The sequence below is a fragment of the Chelonia mydas genome, chromosome 1 (assembly GCF_015237465.2).
Source record: "Chelonia mydas isolate rCheMyd1 chromosome 1, rCheMyd1.pri.v2, whole genome shotgun sequence".
Lineage (NCBI taxonomy): Eukaryota > Metazoa > Chordata > Testudines > Cheloniidae > Chelonia > Chelonia mydas.
The window spans coordinates 226,638,468-226,664,436 of NC_057849.1; the positions used below are offsets into that span (position 1 = coordinate 226,638,468).

Consider the following 25,969-nt stretch of genomic DNA (forward strand, 5'->3'; position numbering starts at 1 on the left):
GAATGTTATAGTTCCTGACGTCTGATTTGTGTCCATTTATTCTTTTACGTAGAGACTGTCTGGTTTGGCCAATGTACATGGCAGAGTGGAATTGCTGGCACATGCTGGCATATATCACATTGGTAGATGTGCAGGTGAATGATGAGCCTCTGATAGTGTGGCTGATGTGATCAGGCCCTATGATGGTGTCCCCTGAATAGATATGTGGACACAGTTGGCAATCTCTCTGGTCACTTGATTACAGACCCAAAAGTTGCAATTCTTCAACAAAAAAACTTCAAAAACAGACTCCAAAGAGAGACTGCTGAATTGGAATTAAATGTGCAGACTGGACACCATTACATTAGGCTTGAATAACGACTGGGAGTGGATGTGTCATTACACAAAGTAAAACTATTTCCCCATGTTTATTTTCCCCCCGCTACTGTTCCTCACATGTTCTTGTCAACTGCTGGAAATGGCCCACCTTGATGATCACTACAAAAGGTTTTGGTTTTTTTTCCCCTCTCCTGCTGGTAATAGCGCACCTTACCTGATCACTCTCGTTACAGTGTGTATGGTAATACCCATTGTTTCATGCTCTCTGTGTCTATAAAATCTCCCCACTGTATTTTCCACTGCATGCATCCGATGAAGTGAGCTATAGCTCACGAAAGCTTATGCTCAAATAAATTGGTTAGTCTCTAAAGTGCCACAAGTACTCCTTTTCTTTTTGCGGATACAGACTAACACGGCTGCTACTCTGAAACCTGTCATTATGCAAGGCACTGAATTTAGCCGTATGGAGTGGAAATCCATCAACTTCATGAAAAAACTCGTACAGATACAGACAGACATCATCTTCCTTTCCAAATGCAAACAGATGGACATCATACCAAAAGGACTGAAGGTAAAAAATCCATTACAATCTACAAACCACACAGACTATGCTGACAGATTGTGCCACACGCTCTCAAAGAAACTGCAGTACCACCTGATCAACATCCTAGACAGCAAACCGGGAAAGATTAAGAATGAGCTCTCAAAACTGGATACTCTCATAAAAAGCCAACCCGCACAAACTTTCTCGTGGCTGGCCTTTACAAAAACTAGACAAGCCATTTACAACACACACTTTGCTTCTCTACAAAAGAAAAAGGACACTAAACTATCTAAACTACTACATGCCACAAGGGGTCACAACAGTGGTTCCCTTAACCCACCCAGCAATACTGTTAATCTATCCAGCCATAATCTTAGCCCAGCAGAAGAATCTGTCCTATCTCGGGACCTCTCCTTCTGCCCCTTCACCCCCATGAACATGATACAGTTCTGTGGTGACCTAGAATCCTATTTTCGACGTCTCCGACTCAAGGAGTATTTCCAACACTCCTCTGAACATCATACTAACTCACAGAAACCTTCCTACCAACGCTACAAAAAGAAGGATTCTGGGTGGACTCCTCCTGGAGGTCGAAACAACAGACTGGACTTCTACATAGAGTGCTTCCGCCAACGTGCACGGGCTGAAATTGTGGAAAAGCAGCGTCACTTGCCCCATAACCTCAGCCGTGCAGAAAACAATGCCATCCACAGCCTCAGAAACAACTCTCACATCATAATCAAAAAGGCTGACAAAGGAGGCGCTGTCGTCATCATGAATAGGTCGGAATATGAACAAGAAGCTGCTAGGCAGCTCTCCAACACCACATTCTACAAGCCATTACCCTCTGATCCCACTGCGGGTTACCGAAAGAAACTACACCATCTGCTCAAGAAACTCCCTGAAAAAGCACAAGAACATATCCGCACAGACACACCCCTAGAACTCCAAGCAGGGGTATTCTATCTGCTACCCAAGATCCATAAACCTGGAAATCTTGGACACCCCATTATCTCAGGCATTGGCACCCTGACAGCAGGATTGTCTGGCTACGTAGACTCCCTCCTCAGGCCCTAAGCTACCAGCAGTCCTAGCTATCTTCGAGACACCACTGACTTCTTGAGGAAACGACAGTCCATCGGTGATCTTCCTGAAAACACCATCCTAGCCACTATGGATGTAGAAGCCCTCTACACCAACACTCCACGCAAAGATGGACTACAAGCCATCAGGAACAGTATCCCCGTTAATGTCATGGCAAACCTGGTGGCTGAACTTTGTGACTTTGTCCTCACCCATAACTATTTCACATTTGGGGACAATGTATACCTTCAAATCAGCGGCACTGCTATGGGTACCTGCATGGCTCCGCAGTATGCCAACATTTTTATGGCTGACTTAGAACAACGCATCCTCAGCTCTCGTCCCCTAATGCCCCTACTCTATTTGTGCTACACTGATGACATCTTAATGATATGGACCCATGGAAAAGAAGCCCTTGAGGAATTCCACCATGATTTCAACAATTTCCATCCCACCATCAACCTCAGCCTGGACCAGTCCACACAAGAGATCCACTTCCTGGACACTACGGTGCTAATAAGTGATGGCCACATAAACGCCACCCTATACCGGAAACCTACTGACCGCTATACTTACCTACATGCCTCCAGCTTTCATCCAGACAACACCACACGATCCATTGTCTATAGCCAAGCTCTATGATACAACCGCATTTGCTCCAACCCTCAGACAGAGACAAACACCTACAAGATCTCTATCAAGCGTTCTTACAACTACAATACCCACCTGCTGAAGTGAAGAAACAGATTGACAGAGCCAGAAGAATACCCAGAAGTTACCTACTACAGGACAGGCCCAACAAAGAAAATAACAGAACGCCACTAGCCATCACCTTCAGCCCCCAACTAAAACCTTTCCAATGCATCATCAAGAATCTACAACCTATCCTGAAGGACGACTCATCAGATCTTGGGAGACAGGCCAGTCCTTGCTTACAGACAGCCCCCCAACCTGAAGCAAATTCTCACCAGCAACCACACACCACACAACAAAACCACTAACCCAGGAACCTATCCTTGCAACAAAGCCTGTTGCCAACTGTGTCCACATATCTATTCAAAGGACACCATCATAGGGCCTAATCACATCAGCCACACTATCAGAGGCTCGTTCACCTGCACATCTACCAATGTGATATATGCCATCATGTGGCAGCAATACCCCTCTGCCATGTACATTGGCCAAACCGAACAGTCTCTACGTAAAAGAATAAATGGACACAAATCAGACGTCAGGCATTATAACATTCAAAAACCAGTCAGAGAACACTTCAATCTCTCTGGTCACTTGATTACAGACCCAAAAGTTGCAATTCTTCAACAAAAAAACTTCAAAAACAGACTCCAGCGAGAGACTGCTGAATTGGAATTAAATGTGCTAACTGGACACCATTACATTAGGCTTGAATAAAGACTGGGAGTGGATGTGTCATTACACAAAGTAAAACTATTTCCCCTTGTTTATTCCCCCTCCCCCTACTGTTCCTCACATGTTCTTGTCAACTGCTGGAAATGGCCCACCTTGATTATCACTACAAAAAGTTTTTTTTGTTTGTTTTTTTTCCCGCTCCTGCTGGTAATAGCTCACCTTACCTGATCACTCTTGTTATAGTGTGTATGGTAACACCCATTGTTTCATGTTCTCTGTGTCTATAAAATCTCCCCACTGTATTTTCCACTGCATGCATCTGATGAAGTGAGCTGTAGCTCACGAAAGCTTATGCTCAAATAGATTTGTTAGTCTCTAAGGTGCCACAAGTACTCCTTTTTTTTTTTAAGGAGATTGGTGTTTGGGGTAGAACCTCTTTGTCTTGATCTCCCAAAGATTGTCTGACAAGACATTCCTTCCCCCCTTCACACCAGTTCCAGGAATGGTACTGCTGGTGCCTTCTCACCCCATCCTGATTACATGCTGAATGGTGATAATAGTGAGACCCATCTGAACCTGTTCTAGGGAGAGAAGTGATGAGCAATGGAGTGGCCTTCTTTGCTCCAGTCACTGGAGGTGAAAAAAACAATCTTTTGCTCAATCCTCTTGCTTTCCTTGGCTGAGTCCTGGGAGATATTTGAACTATGAGTCCTCTTCAGAAGATTATTCAAGCAGGGTAGAACATACTCTCCCCATTGGGATGTCAGGGAAAGCTTGGAGCTTTGATATCATGCCCTAAGCCTGATTGCCAAGCAGGGTAATTAAGTGAGCTGGAAACACAGATTCTGTCTCTGGGAAGGGGGTAGTTAGAAAGGGAATATGAGTCAGCAGACACAGCATGGGTCTTTGATTCAGGAACGCTGAGTAATCCCAGATCAGCACTGATTTGCTTGGTAACCTCAGGCAAATCACTTAACCTTTCTGTGCTTAGTTTCCCAGCCTGTCTAAGGGGATAATTATACTTACCTCACTGGGGTGATATGAGGATTGATTAATTAATGATTGTACAGGAGTTTAAAATATAATATGCTCTGCCCTGTAAGTGCTAAGTATTAATTAAGTGTCCACTTGATACTTTTGGCATTATGATTCCAGGGTCCCTGCCAGCTTTTACTGTCATAAACCCTAGCAGAGGTACCTCTGTCAGAGGGCAGGTGTGGAAGTGAAAAGTGGCCACTGCCTCTATTCTACTGGGGGTCTGCAAAAGGCAGTGCCTGCAGCCCTAAGGTAGGCTAAATTGCCCCAGGAGGATGGGCATCCAAGGCAACTGGAGGATACACTAATTCCGTGCATCTCTTTACCATTCTTTGCTTGTGGACTCCTGTGGAGCCCTGGCTGTGATTTAAAGCTGCTCCTCTTCGGTGGAAATTTTGAAAGAGGGCAGGTGAATTGCCCCTGGAATTCAGGAATATCAGCTGGTGGAGGTAGGTATAATTAACACCATGAACAGAGGAGAATCTAGCTGTGTGTTTACCACATGGCGGTTTCCAATATATCCTCTTGGAATTTGGAACTGCTTTCACGGATGCATACGCCATAAGGTCCATGGAGCTTTTGTCAGCAGCAATCTTGGAGGCTGTTTTCTGTTGGATAAGGGCCTAAAGGAAAATTAAACAAATTAGGATGGGCCGTTCTTTTGTTGTTGGTCCCCCCGTCCCCACCACAAGCAACCTCCAAAATAATTTTTAGCCTGTCTTTGCTGGTTGGGCTTACTGTTTCAATTTTTATATCTTTTCTGGCTGGGACATTCTTCAGAATTACATCCCAACAAAACCAATTAAATAATTTTGTACATGCAATTATAGAACAGAAGCAATATTCTTCTAAAGCCAGCAATCAACAAACAAAACAATGCTTTATTTGACAATAAAGCTTGTGTTTGGCACTGAAATCTGAAACGTAGTAAATCTATAAAAAATGTTACTAGATCTCCATAAGTACTGAATAATAAAAAAGATCACAGATTTTTATTTGGGTTTTTTTTTAAATGTTCAACAATGACGATGTTTCAGATAAAACTTCTGAAGCTTAACATATAAAATAATGATACAGATTCACCTTTATATTGGAGAACAGAAGATCAGAAATAATGAATTACTTCTTTTAAAAATTGCTTTCATCTTATCTTGCTTAGTAAAAATCACAAAACTACAGTTACGTTCTCTTAAAGAAGCCTGTTAAACTTGAGAGATTTTATACGTAACCAAACTGTACCTGAATTCCTTATTAGAATGGACCATTAAGCATCTTGGAGTCTATTCTCCACTGAAAGTACATGGGTGACATCATTAATGATGATAGTGCATTGAGGGAAAGCTATTAGTGCCCTGTTCCAGGGATTAGAAAGCTTTAACTTTTTGAGGGCAATTAAAATCATGGGCCAGATTCACTGCTACACCAGCAGTTTTGCACTGCTCTAGTTAAGATGGTTTATGGTTGTTTGTAGCACCAGGGCAGCACAGAGGAATAAACATGCCAGTAAATTTGGTTCTCTATCTCTACCTCCATACTCCATCCTCGTAAATCACCCTTCCCCTGACCCAGCATGTCTTAAGTGAATATTATCCAAGTGCATAAACTTATTTCACTTATTAATGGGCTTTTGCATATAACATCATAGGTAAGTAGGAAAAGGCAACAAATAAAATGGCAAAGTCCAGGTGTTCTCATGTATCTCCTGAGTGCCTTAGTCATTTTCTGGCTTCCCAGGAGTGATCAGCACAAGTGAAATGCCTCCACTTTCACATTCCAGAAATTTCAATGACTAGCTAGGCTGCTCCAAAAAAATAAAATAAAAAACTAAAAAGGTTTTTCCATGAGAGGTGATAATAGCTGAGAAACTAGAAAAGGCTAGCAGGAAACTGAGCAAATGTAACTCTTGCGGCAAGACACCAAAAGCTGCACTTCCTATATTTCTTTGCCTAACAGTCCAAGTCTCAGAGCAATTATCTGTGGAGGTCCCCACCAAAAATCCACAGCCACCCTCTAACTAAAGTCCATGGGCAACTTTCACTCTTCTTTAGCATTCCAGGGTCTGAGATCAGGTAGGCCGAGAGGTCTTCTTTTCTTTAAGAATATTATCATTCCTCCCTCTCTTCTTCCTGTTTTTTCATTCCTAATTTATTAAAGCGAGAGCCTAGATAGAAGATCCTGCCTCACTAAAGGCCCTAAAAAGCCAGCTGCATTAAAAAGAAACCAGTATCCTCTGTACTGCTAGTCTAGTTTAAATTGGATTCTGTTCCTGAGGTTCCCAGTGATGTTTCCTTAGATATTAAGAGCCTCACTTTCAGTGACATGAACCCATAGAGGAACTAAAACATTAGATTCTCAATTGGCTGCTACACTGTATCGCTTTAATAGCTCTGGGCAATATAGATTTAAATGGCATGGGTTTTTCAGATGAAGGCTGCATTTGTCAGAACAGACTAGTTCTGAAGTTTTGCTTTGGAGGACCTGAAACTTTTTCCAATACTCCCAGTTAACAGGCTCCTGGCTTTTACCATCCTTTTTGTCTCTGGAATTTGTTCTAAACTACAGCAGAGCCTAGTCAACCCGAGAGATAACTTCCAGACCAACTCAGAATGAAAAGACAGCTATACAGGTGTTTCAGTGTCTTCAGTGTTGTCCCTTCTACTGGAGTCTACTGCTACTCTGCCTTCTGGTGTTCTCCTTCAAGGTAGTTTCCTGTGTTCATGTCTACTCTGCGCTCAGAACTCTGCAGCTGTTTCTGATTCAAGCCCAAGCCCATTGAATATTTGGCTTGGAGTGATTGATAAATGTTTCTGCCCAAGACAAAACTTCTCTTATGGTGTTCTGGGACTGTGTTGAATCTCTCCCTTGACTTTAAGGGTCTTTGGATCAGGACTATAATTATAAAGAGGGCTTTCTCTGACCACAAATGTCAGTCTTTAGGGTGGGAGACACAAAAGGAGCTGTATGCTTTTGGGAAAATGGTCATAGTCAATGATCAGGCTCCATATAAATGCATGAGATCCAAGAGCCGTGTGAAGGACACTATTTAGCCTCAGGAACTTTCTCTCAGATAGGCCAGACCTACTCTAGATAGACAAGTCAGTAGTTTGTAGTATAGTTGAAATGATACTAAGTACCTGTCAATGAGAGAAAAAGTCTGGCAGCTCTGAAGTCTTGTCCTCTCGCAAAAAAAGGCAAACCAGCTCCCAGTTGATCTGTGCCGGCACAATCTTGCCTGGAAAGAATGGTCCCTAGCTTTCTCCCTCCCATCCATAGATCTTTATGCCTACCTGACAAATACCATTCTCCTGTACCCAGTACTTAGACCTTCAGGCTTTCACAGTTATACAGTCCAATGGTCCTAGTGGACTTTAAACTCATCCAAGCCTCTCATCAGTGCTGACACTTCCCTGTTTTGGAATGGCTATTTTAACAAAAAGCAATGGACCTTGACTCTCTCATTGGTATCCTGGATTTGTCTGAGAACAACAAGACAATCTCTTCTCATATATTGTGGAAGGGGTGCTCAGATATTGTAGGAAGGGTAGTAGGCAGATACAGTACCAATTCTTAAATACCACACATAGAAGATTTTTCTTAAGAGTCAGATGCTCGAGATGAAGTTGTCCCCTGGCACTTTTAGTGTACTCATCTGGCAGTTATGTAGCAAATAACTCAAGGTTATTTTCCTTGTCAGCATTTCAGAGCAAATCTTTATGTAAAAAGTGAAATGTTCTTAAACAATGGGCTGGAAAGAATAATGGGTACATTTGTTTTTTTTTTAATTATAATGAAAAAATAGCATTCATATTTGTTAAAAATAGAAAGTAGAAAAATAACAAAATAATTCTAGTAATGACAAAATTTTGATATTTAGAAAATCAGCACTGCCTTATGTCCACATTACATTTAATTTGAATCTTCTGTAACTGGCTAATTTTTTTAAAAGGGTAGGGAGTGATTGGGTGTTCTTTAAATAATGTGCTGAAATTTAAAAAAAATGCACACTTTAAAATGTGTACAAGGATATTTTTGCTCCCTTGTTCATGTTTGTGTAGAGGTCTTTTCAATAGTGGAAAAATAACTCCAGCACAGACCCTTAGTAACCCTTAGGAACAGGCTTACCTTTAAGGAAGTCAGTAGTCCTGTTGATTTCAATGGGACTACTCATGGCTCTGATTCAGAAAAAGCATTCATATTCAGGAAGGATGCTTAAACACATGCTTAAATCCCATTAAATCAATGACAGTATTAAAGTTATACATGTGCATAAATGTTTAAGGGTCAGGGCCTTAGTACTTTCCTGATTTGGGATTTATTTGCTCAAAATTAAGCACATGTGTGTTTGCAATATCAGGATTTAATTAGGGGTCTGATCCAAAGCCCATTTAAGACAATGACTTTCCATTGACTTTAACTGGCTTTGGATTACTGAGAATACAGAGGAAACAGTGAAAGTGACTACACATGGTGCTGTCAAATATACAAAGTAAACACACAAATAATGCAGGTGTTTTATTTGTCAGCTGATATCTTTCAGTTGTAGTAACCTGAAATATTACTACATACAAGGCACAGCAAACAGATCCCTTTAAACAGTAGTTCTCAAACTTTTGTACTGGTGACCCCTTTCACATAGCAAACCTCTGAGTGCGACCCTCCTTATACATTAAAAACACTTTTTAGTATATTTAATACCATTATAAATGCTGGATGCAAAGCGGGGTTTAAGGTGGAGGCTGACAGCTCACGACCCCCCATGTAATAACCTCGCAACCCCGTGAGGGGTCCCAATCCCCAGTTTGAGAACCCCTGCCTTTAAAAATGGCACTTTTTGTTTAAGTATGGGTTTGCCCTTGTGTCCTTGGACAACATTTCTGAGTACAGTATGTTCATTGTGCTGTGCATCAGTGGATTGCCACCTTATTTTATCTATCCATTCTAATCTAATCTATTTTTTTCATTTCCAGCATCACCACCACTGCAGTTATGAGGAACCAGTATAATTCATAGTACCTTTAGGATCAAAGAAGTTATGTAAATAATTCTGAGTACTGTACTATAAATATCACAATACGGTAAACATCAGTGAGGCTATTTATTACTTTTCCACATGGAGACTGGAATAAAAAGGAATGCCACTTAGTGATTTCAATTTTAAAAGCAGTCTATCCATCAGGATGATTCTTGTCAAGAATTCTTATTTTAAAGCCTATAAACATGGTTTCCCCCGCCCCAGGAATGAATGTTTCATTATTTAATTCCTTCAGTAAATACAAGGATCAGTTCTACTTCCAGTGAAGCCAATGGCAAAACTCCTGTTGATTTCAGTGGGAGCAGGATTTGCACCATTGTTTGTGGATGCTGTAAAGAAAAGCTCACTCTCCATTTACTATATCTTCAAGCTGCACCATGTCCTTTTCATAGTAACCTAAGGTAGTGATCAAGCATGCAGCATATGATTCTGATCCACACTTACGGCTTGGGTTTTTTGGTTCCCTTTTAATGGTTCACTGCTAAGAGCAGCTTGTAATGCATAATGATGTTCTGAACAAATAATTAGTGGTGTCGTTCCATTTTTGGGTTGACGGAATTGATTTTTTAACTTTGACATACGAAAATCCAGAAAAAGCCTTCTTGTTCAATCACCAGACACTGCCTGATATCAGTAACAATACAGCTTATGGGGGATGGAGCTTTTCAGGTGTTAGATATTGGAGCATCCATGTGTTGATGAAAACTGTCACTTTTGTTTTTAGTGGTAGATAATGAGTGAAGTGTTCATTTTTGATAATTTGTGTGTATATCTGGGTTTAACAGTATTTGAATGTTACAAAAACTGAGCTCCAAAAAAGTATGAATTGCAAACAGATATATCATGAGTGACATGTCATTTATACCAAGATATAGCATTAACCTGATCTTTAACATGGCTTTTTTTGTCATGATTGGACTGTCAGTGTTCAAATAAGCCAGTCACACAATGTTTGTGAAGTATTTCCTTTATTTTGAATTTGTACAGGGAAGTTTGCTTCAAATTGGAAGATGGTCTATCCATGTTATTATTAATAAGTTTTTCTGTCATGCTTTACAGATTTCGAACCACTGTACAAATATTAACTAGTTATTCCTTTGGGTATGTAGGCACTATATCCCACTTTTATAGATGGGGAAACTGAGGTAAAAGGAGTTTAAGTGACTTGCCCAAGTTGCTTATCGAAAAGGAGATTGGGGGGTGACTTCATTTAGAGTCTCTCTCCACAGGGAGAGAATAGTACAGACTCTTTAATTTAATGGAGAAAGGCATAACAAGAACCAATGACTGGAAGCTGAAGCCAGAGGAATTCAAATGAGAAATTAGGCACAAAGTTTTAACCATGAGTGTGATTAACCATGGGAACAAACTACCAAGCAAAGTGGTGCATTTGTCATTTTTTGTTGTCTTCAGATCAAGACTGCATGCCTTTTGGGAAGATATGCTTTAGTCTACCACAAGTTATTGGTCTCAATACAGGGACAACTGGCCTGTGATATACAGGAGGTCAGACTAGATGATCTAGTGGTATTTTTAGGCCTTAAACTCTATGCATCTCTGAATTGTACTACAAAAATCTCCGCTTTCATTTAAAAAAATTACATATTTTTATTGATTAGGAAGATAAACTTGGAAACATCAAGTGTGTGTTGTCTCACACAAACCTTCAGCCAACCTGAAACCATATTTCGAAAGGTGTGAACTACCTACGGATTTCAATGGGTTGACTTAAATCTAAAGAGGACAACCTAACTGTTCATTCTATTAACTATTTCACGATTGATTAGCACAAATATTTAGCAAATATGCTCATCCCAATCCCAAATTGTTTCTCAGACTGGAAAATTTAATATAAAAATAAATTACACCGGGGATATGGTTCTAATTGTAACATTCATTTCCACATTTAATTCAATAAAAAATTCAAAATTTTAATTCAAATAAAGCTGCTGCAGAATATCCAGCCCATTGGATCTGACTGCTGCAAAACCCAGGCACATTATAATAGAATTTAGGTTCCCTTTGCCATAGATTACACTAGGCTTTGATTAAGAATTTCCATAGTTTTCTTATGTAATTGAACTAATTTCTGTGCACATCTGTTAACATTTATATCAGGTATCTGGTCACCCAAATCACATGGTAGTGTGGCATTGAGTAATAGTATGCAGATGACTCACACACCACATATATAAATTCTGGGGGGAAATAATACAATGTGTATATGCAAAAAATGCCACCTTCCCTCTCTTAATTTTTACATAATATTCTGTAAAGATCATATATGTTTATTTTCCAGTGTTTCACTACAGATTTGACAGAGAATAATGTTGTTCACTGAAAGGAGTTGCTTTTTTTTCCAGACTGTGGAATCATTCCTGTGTTGGTAAAACGAATACATTGGATTATAAAGAATTTCTGAAGAACCTTGGTATACATATGGGTACAATTAAGAAAAATGCAACAGAAAACCAATGCCTAGGTAGGTGCTCACAGGGAGAATGTATAGTGTAGGCTTTGGGAATGCGAAATTTTCACTTGGGGCCTGATTCTACTCCTGCTGAAATCAATGGGAGTTAGATCGGGCCCTTACATGGCAACTTTAGTCTGGAATTTTCAAAGAAGCCCAAGACAACTATGTGCCATTTAGGGGATGGTCTCTCTTAGAGTGGTTTGAAAAGCTCATCCACAGTGTATCAACACTGCTCATAGGGCCAAGGTTTCAAAAAGTGACACCCAAGTGCATGTGTAAAAAGTATAGTCACAGTTGAAGCTTATTTGCTGCAATTATGCCTTTAGATTTTAAGAGTTCATGTACAAATAGCTATTGGAGTACTGTGCTTAATGTGGTTGTATGTACAATCAAAGGGCTGCACACTCAGTCATGTTTTTTGTGCATCACCTTCTGGCCTTCATTTTTGAAAATATGTCCCATAATGTATATCAGAGTCTACGGACTTTTGAATGCATTTTAAGAAAAGGACACTGTCAATATGTTTTTTTTATAATTTAAAAATAATAATTATGTTTGCATTAAACCCTTAGAAGCTTGGAACTAAAATCTGTTTCTTTAAAAACCTATTTTTCTACATGATGTATGCAGCTGGGTTTGTTGTTGTGGGGTTACTTGCAAGTGCTGGTCTTTCTGCCAAGTGAGTTTTCATTTCTCTTTGTTTAAAAAAAATAGTATTTAAACATAATACCAGAGGAAAAAAAAGCCAATAAAGAATTACACAGACTTTGCAACCTGAAGAAAAGACCGTAAGCTAAATTTTGAGCCTACCAACTTGAAACATTGCGCCTTTCATTTCTACTATTCAGACTTAATACTTTACAAAGAGTCACAAAAGAACAAATTAACCTTTCACAGTTGTCTAGAAAAGCCCAGCCAACAGTTATAGTACTGAACTGATCCACTGCCTGACAAAAAGTCTTCCATTGGGTAGTGGGACTTATTTTTAAACTAACATTAAATGGATAGCCTGATTTTCAAAGGTGCTGAGTACAGACTGTTCCTATTGACTTCAGTGGATGCTCAGCACTTCTGAAAATCATACCATTAGAATCTTTTTTTATTTAATTGTACTTTTCCCCTCTTCATTCTGAAACAGGGTTGTATGTACACAGAATGATGTAAAGTTTATGAAATATTACAAAATAAAATAGCTTAGAAAATAATTGGTAAAATAACCACAGCTGCTAAGCGCTTGGTTTTTTACATAGTGTGGCCAACTGACATTATAACCAAAGCTGGTGCTCCAAAGTCAAATCCCACTCTGCTTTGATCAACAAAGAAGTTGTAAAGGTGAACATTATCTTAGATAAACCCATTCACCTAGTAAACATAGGGCAGTATTTAGGGTAGAGATCAGAATGGGTAAACTAGAAAGATAAAAGGAGGAGAAGGGTGGATGTAGTGAGAGAAGAGACATTGAAGATGGTGCACTGGAGTGGTTAATTAAATTGGGCCTGGTGCTGAAAGTAGCTGAACACCCTCAACTCCCACTGAAGTCACTTGAGCATATCAAACACCTTGCAAGAGGCTCTCAGTAGAATCAGAATTATTATCACATGTGGTAATGTTATAATATGTATCTATGTCTGAAGCCTGAAAAATATGTAGTACTCTTAATAAGGCAGGTTTCAGAGTAGCAGCCGTGTTAGTCTATATTTGCAAAAAGAAAAGGAGTACTTGTGGCACCTTAGAGACTAACAAATTTATTTGAGCGTAAGCTTTTGTGAGCTACAGCTCACTTCTTTGTTAGTCTCTAAGGTGCCACAAGTACTCCTTTTCTTAATAAGGCAGAAATTCCTCTGGTCTATTTAGCTCTATACTGATATAGGATTACAGTTCACCTCCAAATTGAAATTCTGATGGCCAGTGTCATCAGGCTGTTTGTTCCACAGCTCCTCCTATTATATAGTGGTTTTATTCAGCAACAGGGGAACTCGAATGGGCAAGCTCACAAAATCCTACTCTTATTAGGGAAGAAGATGGGCCAATGGATAAAGCACAAGTCTGTGACTCAGGAGACCTGGGTTTTCACCTCCCTCTCTGTCATTCACAGACTTTAAGGGAGAAGGGACTATCATGATCATCCAGTCTGACCTCCTGCACACTGCAGGCCACAGAACCTCACCCACCCATTCCTGTAATAGGTCAGTCACCGCTGGCTGAGTTACTGAAGTTCTCAAATCTTGATTTAAAGACTTGAAGTTACAGAGAATGCACCATTTACTCTAGTTCAGATCAGCAAGTGATCCGTGCCCCATGCTGCAGAGGAAAGTGAAACCCCCCCACCAGCTAATCTGAGCTGGGAAAAAATTCCTTCCCAACTTCAAATGTGATCATTTAGACCCTGGGCATGTGGGCAAGATGCACCAACCGGACACCTGGGAAAGTTCTCTGTAGTAACTCCCCATTTAGCATCCCATCTCTGGCCAATGGAGATATTTGCTACTCACAGTCACAGATGGGCCATATCCCATTGTAGATAAACTCATCAAACCATCCCCTCCATAAACTTATCAAGCTCAGCCTTGAAACAGGTTGGGTTTTTGCCTCCCCTACTCTCCTTGGAAGGCTGTTCCAGGACTTCACTCCTCCGATGGTTAGAAACCTTTGTCTAACTTCAAGCCTAAATTTATTGATGGTCAGTTTGTATCCATTTGTTTTTGTGTCCAGATTGGCCTTAAGTTAAATAAGTCCTCTCCTTCCCTGGTGTTTGTCCTTCTGATGTCTTTATAGACAGCTATCATATCTCCCCTCAGTCTTTGTATTGTTAGGCTAAACAAGTCAAGCTCCTTAAGTCTCCTCTCGTAAGGTAGCGTCTCCATTCCACTGATCTTCCTAGTAGCCCTCCTTTGCACATGTTCCAGTTTGGATTCATCTTTCTTAAACATGGGAGATCAGAATTGCACACACTATTACAAATGAGGTCTCACCAGTGCCTCATACAATGATAATAATACTTCCCTGTCTCTACTGGAAATACCTCGCCTGATGCAGCCTCAGATTGCATTAATCTTTTTCACTGCTGCATCATGTTGGCAACTCATAGTCATCCTGTGATTGACCAATACATCCAAGCCTTTCTCCTCCTCTGTCTCTTCCAACCGACGCATCCCCAGCTGACAGCAAAAGTTCTTATTATTAGTTCCTAAGTGCATGACCCTGCGCTTTGCACTATTAAATTTCATCTGTTTCTATTATTCCAGTTTTCAGGGTCATCCAGATTTTCTTGTATGATATTTTGGTCCTCCTCTGTATTGAGAAAACCTCCCAACTTTGTGTCATCTTCAAATTTTATTAAAACACTCCCACTTATTGTGCCCAGGTAATTAAGGAAAATGTTAAATAAGATTGGTCCCAAGACAGATCCCTGAGGAACTCCACTAGTAACCTCCCTCCAGCCTAACAGTTCACCTTTCAGTATGACCTGTCATAGTCTCCCTTTTAACCTGTTCCTTAAACACCTTTTTACCACACTGACTCACTGGGTGATCTTTGACAAGGATCTTAACTTCTGTTTGTCAGGTTCCCCATCTATAACATGTGGATAAATATACTTACCCCCTTTGTAATGTGCTTTGAGGCTCAAGATCTTTTCTACATACAAATGATGTAAAAACTGATTTAGCTAAACCAGTTTGAAAAGGTTTTAAAAAAAATTCAGCACTTCCACTGGTTCAAAACTGATTTATATCACCGACCTCACAAGAAAAACTGCTATAAATCTGTTTTTAATTGAATTAAGAGGGTCCACATAGCTTTTTGCACCAGTTTAATTAAATCAATTTAAAAATATGCCCTTGATCAATCAGGTGCGACTTTGTGAGTTGACCAGGCCTACTGATGAAAAGCATTACACGAGTATTAACAGTTGTCACTTTTATTTATTTATGGCCAGATTCTGATACTTTTTTTGCTCATGTTGAATAGCACCTTACTTCATGAGTTGTCCTATTGAAATGGAGTACTCCAGAAGTAAGATGCTACTCAGTGTGAGAAAGGGTGTCAAAATCTGGGTCCGGTCTAGCACAGTGATCACGCTTGGATTCTATACAATGATCAAATTATGCCAGACATATACCAGAGCTCTTGCCTTGAAGAATTTACATTCTAAAAGCACAGTGTGGGTAATATAGAGCACAATATAGTTCAGAGAAAGCAGAAAGTGGGATGGTGATTGTTCTAGCTTGAATGCTTCACAGGAAAGTTTTTTGGTGGGGAGGGCACTTGGCATATATTAACTAAAGGCTCTTTCAAGGGCTGTGGGCAATATGAAAGAGCACAAATTTAGGAATATGTGAAAGAACAAAGGGAGCAGTCAAGAGAAACCAGTGTCTTTCAAGGTTAGCAGGGAAGTTTGCTGTCCAAGATTGGTGGGTGGGTTGTCATACATATACTGAAAATGTGTTTTCAGGGGCCTAATTACTCTGTAACAATATTGGTAAAGAGATAAAACTATCAGAATACTCTGTGATATTACATGCTAATAAGAGTATTTGTTAAGATTGTAAGCTACATGAATTAATTCTCCTAAAGAAAAGTGAAGATAAAAAGCACTATTATAAATGCTAAGCTTTGTACCTATTATTCTTCCCTAGAAATCCAGTCTGAGAAATACAAATCAATTGTATTTTGGGCTTATTTTAATGTTTTCCATAAAGACTTCTCTCATGATTTAACAAGAAATGGTCTTCAAAAAGAAATCCAGTTACTTTTATTTCTTTGAAGGTGACAATAGCAGTGACTTTGCTAAAATGAAGTTTTCCTTACCAGCACCGAACTGGCAGGAGACACAAGAGAAGATGCCAAAACAGAATAAGCTGTCACTACAGACTTCACCAGCTGAGTGTAGTGTGATAGAATGCACACTAGATGACATTGAGATGGCTTTTAGGAAAAAGGTAAGGGAGTCCTTAATGTGTCTGAATACTCTGAAATGTGGAGAGGTTGAGCCAGGCGTCACACAGAGAGGAGATTACACAGAAAGTTTTGGTGTTCAACATATAAATTAATAATATTTGTGCTGTTTTTTAAAAAGCCCTTAATAGAAATGACAGTTTGTTTTTCATTGCACTTTCTAAAGGTTTCATATCTTGTTTGCCAGGTTCATAGCTTTAAAAATATATATAAATACCTAGGAAAGCACCATTTTTCTAGACTAAAACAAAATAAAAATATTGAAACTCGATGGGTCAGGCAAATCGTATGTGAATCTATCACTTCTCACTGTTAGATCACTTGACTGAATCCCAACCCAGCTCAGCAATGTTTAAAAGTTGTCATCATTTGGCAATTATTTCATGAGCCTCATGAAATAAGCTAGTGGCCTAAGTGCAGTCCCTTGTTCGATATGTGTGAAGCTCATAAATGGCACCCATGCTGGAAGTTTGAACAGAGGTTAAGGGTCGAATGGGCATGGAGAAGGAGTTAACTCCTTATGCCTTGAGGGGATCCTTCTAGAGCACGGTAGAGGGACAACATGGAGGATCTTGCACCGCCAATTCCATACATATGTTCTACCTATTTTGTGGATAGAGGAATAGAATCCAAATCTCCTGACAGTCGGCTCTGTCCTTTAACCTCAAGAACCTCCCTCCTTTCTCAGAAGGCTATACAGAAAGTAAGGGGATGGGACTATGGACCAGAGTTAGTGTTTTAGTACAAATCTAGCCATACAAGCCTATAACTGTACTTCCTCAGCCCTGAAGTGATTGGAGAGTTCTAGTAGGCTGGAGGTCAGCAGGCACTAAGGCTGCAGGGACATCACCTGACCTTCTTTCCCCTTTAGTTCTTGATTCTGAAGTTAGGGTAGGTCCTCCAGAGCCACACAGATTGAGGCCTGGGTTGGTGGCTGGGTACATCTCATCACCCTGTAAACCCTATCAGCCCATGATATTTGTTTTGGACTTCCTGAGGTCTCGCCATACATTATCTCTGCCCTGTGATGTCTGCAGTTTTCATTTAGCAGTAAACAGGTTAGAAAAAGGTAGTGTAAAGCACCAAAAAGGGTGATGGAAAGCCCAAGGAATGTTTGTATTATTCAACAAACAGTACTGACTGAACTTTTGGTGAATGAAACCAATCTTCCTGCTGTTTTATTATCCTTACTGAAATTTGCAGTAAGTCCCATAAGCAAAACCGCACTCCCCTAGTTTCTTTGTAACAGCCCATGAACTAAAAGAATAACCAAAGAAATGGGCAATATGTTTATATAACAGGTATATTAACCATTCTGTTTCTTCTAACATTTTTTCTAGCATTCATTATGATCCATTTTAATAAAGAGGAGCTTGGTACTAAGTTACACTAGGGATGTCTTTAAAAGTATATTAAAACAGATGTCTCAAACAGGCAGATCCACCAATATTTTTAGCCCTGAATTCTGAGGTAGAGTTATTATCCCTGGGGGAGGGATAGCTCAGTGGTTTGAGCATTGGCTTGCTAAACCCAGGGTTGTGAGCTCAATCCTTGAGGGGACCATCTGGGGCAAAAATTGGGGATAGGTCCTGCTTCGAGCAGGGAGTTGGACTAGATGACCTCCTGAGGGTCCCTTCCAACCCTGGTATTATATGTGCTATATTTCTGTGAGAAACTTGTCTGCCTTGTCACTTGAGTCTCTGTGATTGGGAAATAGTTTTGTAGTGAGCCTATTAATTAAACATCTGACAGTCAGAGCTTGCCATGGTAACCTATTTGATCAGTTTACAGAGAAGAACACTTAAAAAGGTCTTGTAAAAATACATTATTGTTTTTAAAACTTCATGAGCTTGATTTTTCTGAACAAAACACTATAAATTGTATTCATTTCAGCTGCACTCAGCCTATCAGGACATTGAAAAAGCTTTCAGAGCATTTGATGTTAGTCAGAGTGGATTTGTGTCTTTGGATTACTTAAAGTCAGTCATAAATGGCTTTATATTTCCATTACCAAATGGAACTTTTCAAGAGCTAATGAGTAGGTAAGAGTCATATTGTTTTCTTTAGAGACATTTTTTAGCATTGCAACTTCATAACTTGATTATTGCTTTTTGTGACTTCCTTTGTTAATTTGCCTCATTTGTGCCTGTGTTGCAGCATGTATGGAACGTAATGTAAAATCTGATTGAACTAGCTAGAGGGCCATGTTTGCAGCAGTTAGCTAGCCAGGCACAATAGAGTGACAGCCTTCACTCAGAATTGCCTTACTTCTATTTGTATGTCATTTTATATTTAGTTTCCTAGTGGGAAGGGTACTCGCTTTCATTGAAGTAAATACTGGTACTTTGAGAGGAATTTACTGTAGAAAAATCATCATAACTAAAAAATAACTAAAGTTTAATCCTGGGCATGTTCAAAACCTAATACTCAAATTTCAATATTTCTTTTTTTCCAAAATGCCTTTTAGATTCAGATAATTATTACTAAATATTATTATTACTTTTATTAATTATTTCTTTGCTAAACATTAACTATGTGGTCAGCCTTATATAAGAAAACAACTGAAGACAGTCTCTGCCCTGAAGAGCATACATTTTACTTATAGGTCTTAGTCAAATTTAGGACAACCACTGTGGATTGAGGGCAGTATGATAGTACCTTGACACCAATGGCAGTTACCTGTGTTGACTGAGGGGCTGGTGATTGCTGGTTCCTGACAAAGATTTTGATCTTTGCTGGGCTACAACTTGGCAAAAGGCATTTGAAACTTACTTTTAAATGTAAAACTAATGTGCTACTTACTTTACCCCAGAAACAAGGGATAGGGTGAATTACTGGAAGAGCAACTTGACCAGTATTACCACTTTATTACCATGTTTGTGTGCTTCAAGCTTGCACTTTTTAAAGGTACTTCTGTTTAAAGGGTTAAATGAAAGTATGAAGTACAGCATACCTTCAATGAAACTTACTAATGCTAACCACTTTGACTATGTAGTGGTCATCAGTAATCACTATAGGATTAACTATAGGAACACTGGGGAGCTAGATGATGTAGTGATGTCACTTCTGGACAACTGAATGTATATTAAATTAAGATAAAACTCTTCTGAATTTGGAGGGGCATTGCAAAACTAGAACCTGAACTGGACTGAGAGAAGGGCAAATCAGGCCAGCTCCTAGATTAAAACCCAGGTACTAGTTCAGGTTAACTAGACACTGCAGCATTATGGCCAGAATTCAGATACTGTGATGATAAGCATCATATAGCAGTGATATTTGGATAGAAAAGGATTTTTGGGACGCAGCCTGCCCTTAGGCACCTGAGTTAGGTTAAAGGACATTTTTCAAAATCTAATTTCTTTGGACCTGATTTGAGTTCAAATGTTGCTAGCCAACTCCCCAAACCCACGTTTCCCATTTAAAGCCAGAATATGGACATTCTTCGGTATTTTGGTTCAGTCTGGACCCACCCTTATACACAGAGACCAAACCCGCAAGAGGAAAATAGCCAAAAGATAGCCTATATTCACAGGCAGCAATACTAAGAGCATATGGACAAATCAAAGAGGAAGGGGAGAACAACAACTTAACTTTTTAACGAGCTGTTTAACAAAGACAGAGATTGCGAGAGTCTTAAATAGGCACACAAGTCAGTTCTTACCATGTGAGCAAAGCAGGAACCAGATCATGTGTTACTATTTAAAGATTCCATAACATAGTTTATATATTTAAACTCATTTGTGTGAAAGTAAGATCATCCATGAAAATAATTAGTTGGATTTTTTTTCTTGTATGCACTAGTTAACTTTAAAGGTCTCCCTGCAGATATACATTTTATAGCAGCAGGTGCTGTATGAGAGTATCATCTGCAGTAACTACATTGTTTTGTGCGTTCAACAGATAAATCTGATTTGCTTCTAGTCATTCACAATGTGATATAACAATGATCAACTATTACTTTGTCAAAAAATATTGCTATCATAGTTTATTCAGTTCATGTCACTCACGAGTTTTAAATCTTAAAGTAAATCTTGCTCTTACACACAAGCACCTAATGGAAAGATTTCTACATGCATTTTTCCATTGGAGTTTTCTCTAGACATTGACAAAATATAGTGCCACTTTAATGATGCTATAAACAGAAATATTCCAACCTACATATACCATATCTTTCAGGTAATATTTCTCAGATAAGGTAATTCAAAAGATGCACCAGTGGGAAAACAATCACAGAGCTTTCTCGTAGTTATTTGGCTGTAGTAATGTACATATGGCTTCATGTAGGCTGATAATGAATATAACAATAACTAATAGGGAATGTTGTATGATGTAAAGATTAAAATGATATTTAAATATCGTTGTAACATGGTTCACTCACTACTGGGACAACTTGTGACTGGGTCTGGGGATCAGCTCTTGCCTGGTCTAGCCCCCCGTTCTATTGGTTGCTCACTTCATGGGCTTTCTCTCTTTCTGGGTTGCTCGCTCTTCATGACCTGGCCAGAGGACTAAGTCACTATTTAGGCTTCCCCTTTTGGGGGTCAAAGTCCCAGTGGGCAAGCTATCCATATGCCCTGCCAGGCAGTTTTCTGGTCTAAGTCCAGGTCCAGGGCCATTTTCCCAGTGGCTGGCTGGGTAACCCAGGCCCACTCATTACTCCGGATTCCAGCTGGGGGACCCTATGCCTCGCAACCACGGTCTAGTCAATCTCAGACCCTGTTGATATTTTCCTGGGCTCCTTCCTACCTCACTTCTCTATCTCCTGGCTCATTTCTGGATTTGCCAACTTGAGCTTCCTTTCCTCCCAGTGGCTAGTCCATCACACTTGGTTTCTTCCCTGACTCTGTAGTTCAGGGCAGGATCTCAGGGCTTACTTTCCTCCCAGAATCCTCCTAGTCCCTGGCCAATTCCCTTTCTCTCTAGAGAGTGACCACAGAGCTCATCCCTGACCTGCCTCTTGCTCTCAACTGCCTGGCTTTGTACAAGCCCAGCTTGCCCCTGCCCAGCTGGGCTTCATCTTCAGTTAGACTTTATCTGTCCCTGGCTCTTTTGGTGAAGCATATACATTTAATTGTCCCTTTTTAATCTGCTCAGGCCTTTTGTGGGGTGGACACCCCATCACTATTGCCCACATTAGATGGGGCAGGGAACTATTTATAGGAAAGAACACATGACAGTGTTTTATGATTGTTCTAGATATCTGCAAGTCTTAAACCTCAGGAGTGAAATCCTGAGTCAATTGATTTCAATGGTGTTTTTGTTATTGACTTTAATGTGGCTAGAATTTCACCCCTGAACAGTAAAGGACCCTGTTACCTAAGAACTCATCTCTCACAATATGTCCCCTTGAAGCCAGATCAAATATATTGTAGATACACCATTCATATTTACTTAATTTCAAAGGATATCAGTAATGTTAGTCCCAAATTCCCTCCATTTCACACAAATTCGGTGTCCCATCATTTTTACTTTTGAAACTCCTTTGCATCAGAAATAAAAATGAATGAAACCAAGATTACAGGCAGAGCTATTTATGCTGAACAAAGGAATCCCACCGCATTTTAACTTTCCTGCGTGAGTAATATTTTTTTGTCTTAGGTTTATTTTGGGTCTTTGCCATGCATGTTCCTTGACAGGCGGAGAAGTATGAGTGAAGGATACTCTTGTTGTCTGTTCCAAAAACCAAACGATCCATGCCTAGAGTGAGCAGTTTCCCAATGTGAGGCCTTCTCTTATGCAACTTGCTCCTCTTGTGAGATGCCAGACCCCCAGTTGGCAGCCTTCACTTAAGTCATGATGGAAACCATGCTTACTTGGTCAGGCTTTCAGTGAACTTAATATCTGTTTGAAAGAGTCAGGGCAATTTGGTTGCCGATATTTCCTGGTCCTGACAACAGTGATTGTAGTTTTAAGCTACCCTTTTTTGTTAGCTTAGTGTCTGATTTTCATAATTTAATATTTTTGTAAAGATCCCAAATGGTAGGCAATGGTGCTTAAAAATTCTTAAACACTCTTAAATATATGGCATTTTGTACTGGATGACTAATAGACCATAAATCATCTGGTTTTGCCCAATACGCATGCTATTACAATCTTCATCAAACAATGTCCCTCTTTTTATAATATTTATATTCTAGGTAATTAAAAGAGGATATAATGGAAGATGAATTTCTGAAAGTCCTGTAAAATTATGAACATTTTAAAAACAAAATTAGTTTAATATATAAGGCCCACTGGATAGAACACTATACTGGGACTCTGGAGACCTGAGTTCTGTTCCTAGCTCTGCCACTGGCCTGCTGGGTGACCTTGGGCAAGTTGTTTTACCTCTCTGTGCTTCAGTTTCCCATCTGTAACATAAACTTCTTCTTCTTCTTTGAGTCGTGTCCCTGTGGGTGATGCAGTGTAGCTGTGCTGACATCCCTGCGCTGCTGATCGGATCGGTGTCCGTTAGGATCGCACTCTCGCTCGTTGTGCTGCGCTGCAGTTTCTTCTCCGCTGCCCCTAGCTAGAGACAGAGCTATTCGCAGTCTCTGAGGGCCATTACTTTTCATTTTGCATTTCTGTAGTTAGTTAGCCTCCTAGTACTTAGTTGTAGTTCTAGTTGTAAGATTTTTTTTCTCTTTTCTTATCTTTTCTCCCTAAAAAAAAAAAAAAAGAGAGAGAAACTTTATCTTTTCCTGTTTTTTCCTCGTTGGGGACCCTTCCCCCAACAGGTTATGCCCAGTTCACCAGGCTTCAAGAAGTGCCTCTCTTGCAAAGAGGTGATCCCCATTGCAGACAAGCACTTCCAGTGCACACGCTGCCTCAGGTAAGGCCACATTCAACAAAAGTATGATCTTTGCCAGCAACTCCGTCCCAGATCCCATAAGGATAGAGAGCTCAGTCAGAAGGTCATCTTCATGGAGGTAGCTCTCCAACCCTCTCTGGATCTGCACCACAAGTCACAGATCACAGTCACAATCTGCACCACAAGACCAGAGTCTTCCCCACAGCCCTCAACATCCAAAGACTGTGGGTTGAAGAAACAAACCACTGACCCCTCTCATAAATTGTCATTAAAAGGTAGTGGGAACTCCCCACAGTGAGCCCCAAGATAGCTGCAAATGATCTCCAGCATGCGTGATGTCCTCGGTACCACTGGCACCAAGACAGTCTCAGCTCAGGTATCATTGACAAGCCTACGTATCCAATGGTCCTGGGCACCAAGTCAATGGCACCGAGGGACAAGGACAGGAGTAAGCACTCTGCTGAGAAGGCATTCTGCTGAGTATGCAGTGCTCCATCAGTACCATCATCAACACCTCATCCAGCACCAAAGTGACCGGTATGGGCGAGATCCCCGTCCCCCCCTGGTACCGCCAATGGCACCGAATCGGTTGGTACTGCTGGAATTCTGGCACTCAAGAGACCTCGATGTACTTGATGCACTGGAGGCTCCTCTTTTTGGTACTGGGACCGCCTCACTGAGTCTTCGTCCGGCACGGGAGTCTTCCCCGCTGCCCTACCACACCCCCTGCTCTCTAGTGAGGCCTGGGATAGCAAACTGCAGGATGTGGCATCACAGTACTCCTCCCAAGCTCCTTGTGGCGCCCAATATCAACAGGGCCTCCAAGCATACCCTCCCCCCCCCCCAGTGGCCATATTGGGATCCTTTTGCAATATACAGACCCTACAGTTCTCAAACATCCAGTGTCTCTCATAGAGAGTCCACCAGACTTTCTCCTACGGCTTCAGTGTCCAGAACCCCAGAACCAGAGGAGAAAACTTTTGAGGGACAGGGGGAAAGGCTCAGAATGGAGGCAAACATTTCCTCATCATCACCAGATGAGACTACGATGCCCCCTCCTCTATCACCAGCTGATGATTTTAGATACTTTCAAGACCTTTCTAAGAGGGTAGTGGATAGTTCAAATGGCTGAATGGACACTGCTATCTACATCTCCAGTTAGAGGTGCAGGGGCGCAGACACACCTACAACAGAGCACCCTTAGGGTAACTCATCTCAAAGATGAGTAACTTCCCCTTACCTTCTTTGTAAAGCAGTTTGAGACCTGTGGATGAAAAGTGCTATATAAGAACTAACTATTTCCTACTAGACATAGAATTGCTTTGGAATACAAAATCCTGAAGCCTTCACTCAGGTTTTACTCCCAGTGAATTCAATGAGTGTTTTGCATATGTAAGATTTCTGGATTTGACCCATGAAAATTAAGGATGGAAAAGACAGGTGTTGTCAGGCAGAGCCCAGTACTGAGAAGTGCTGAGCATGTGCAGTTCCCATTGAGGTGCGTGGGAGTTCCAGGTGCTAAGTATGTCTTGGATCTTATTCATCCCCTCCCATGACAAAACCCAAGGGAGGAGGCTTTGTGGGAGACAATCTCAGTGATGATCATTTTGTAATGATTCTACTACATCATCTAACTGGGGTGGAAATTCTCTATCCTGCAGAAAATGGAGTCTGCCGTCAAACTGTGTGGATCCTCAGGGATCCATGCTGATGCCCTGTGCTGCTGCATCAGCTCTGGCCCCTAGTAGCCATGCTGTGCTCTCCCCAGCTCCCTGGCACCATGGCAGTTACCCTCTGAGGTGCTGTTGAGGTAGCTGAAGAAGGGGGTAGTCACACACATGGAAAGGGCCTCTGTTTGTGAGGATCTCGGGGACAATGATGCAGACCAAGATCAATCTGTTTGCTTGTTTCCAATGCAGAATTGTTCCCTACAGTGTACTTTTGAGTGATTTAGTAGAACCACAGAAATTTCACGTGGGAAAGATCTCAGCTGGGAGTTGAAAATATCAGTTGTCTGGATCTTAATTTTAAAGATATTATTTATCTTTATTTATTTATCTTTATTTAAAGATATTATTTATCTGTTATTTCATATGTGATTATTGTTTCAGATAAATATTATGATTATGAAACCATTTCCCCCAGTTTTTTTAATAAACTTTCCCTCAAGCCAGTGAGCTGTGGTGTGTATGTCACCTGTAAGTGGGTTATTTTGAAAAAAGTCAGCTTTAAGAAGAACCTGATAGAAAAACTGTTCTACCCTCAGGTTTTGATCAGCCAATGAATGATTGTTTTGATGGTGTAATTCTTCCAACTTGGAATTTCACTGGCTGAGCTTAATAAACTTAATGAACTTCTGAGGATGGAGTT

At 40.4% G+C, this 25,969-nt stretch overlaps 1 protein-coding gene across 2 annotated transcripts in view; it reads left to right on the plus strand.

Moving 5' to 3' along the window:
• Positions 1 to 25,969, plus strand: part of EFCAB6 (EF-hand calcium binding domain 6) — a 153,835-nt gene that overhangs the window by 48,654 nt on the left and 79,212 nt on the right. For both annotated transcript variants that reach the window (XM_043538022.1, XM_043538023.1), the window contains 3 exons: positions 11,744 to 11,862; positions 16,621 to 16,793; positions 18,703 to 18,851. In XM_043538022.1, the coding sequence (XP_043393957.1) occupies positions 11,744 to 11,862; positions 16,621 to 16,793; positions 18,703 to 18,851 (441 nt within the window). The remainder of the gene's footprint in view (positions 1 to 11,743; positions 11,863 to 16,620; positions 16,794 to 18,702; positions 18,852 to 25,969) is intronic.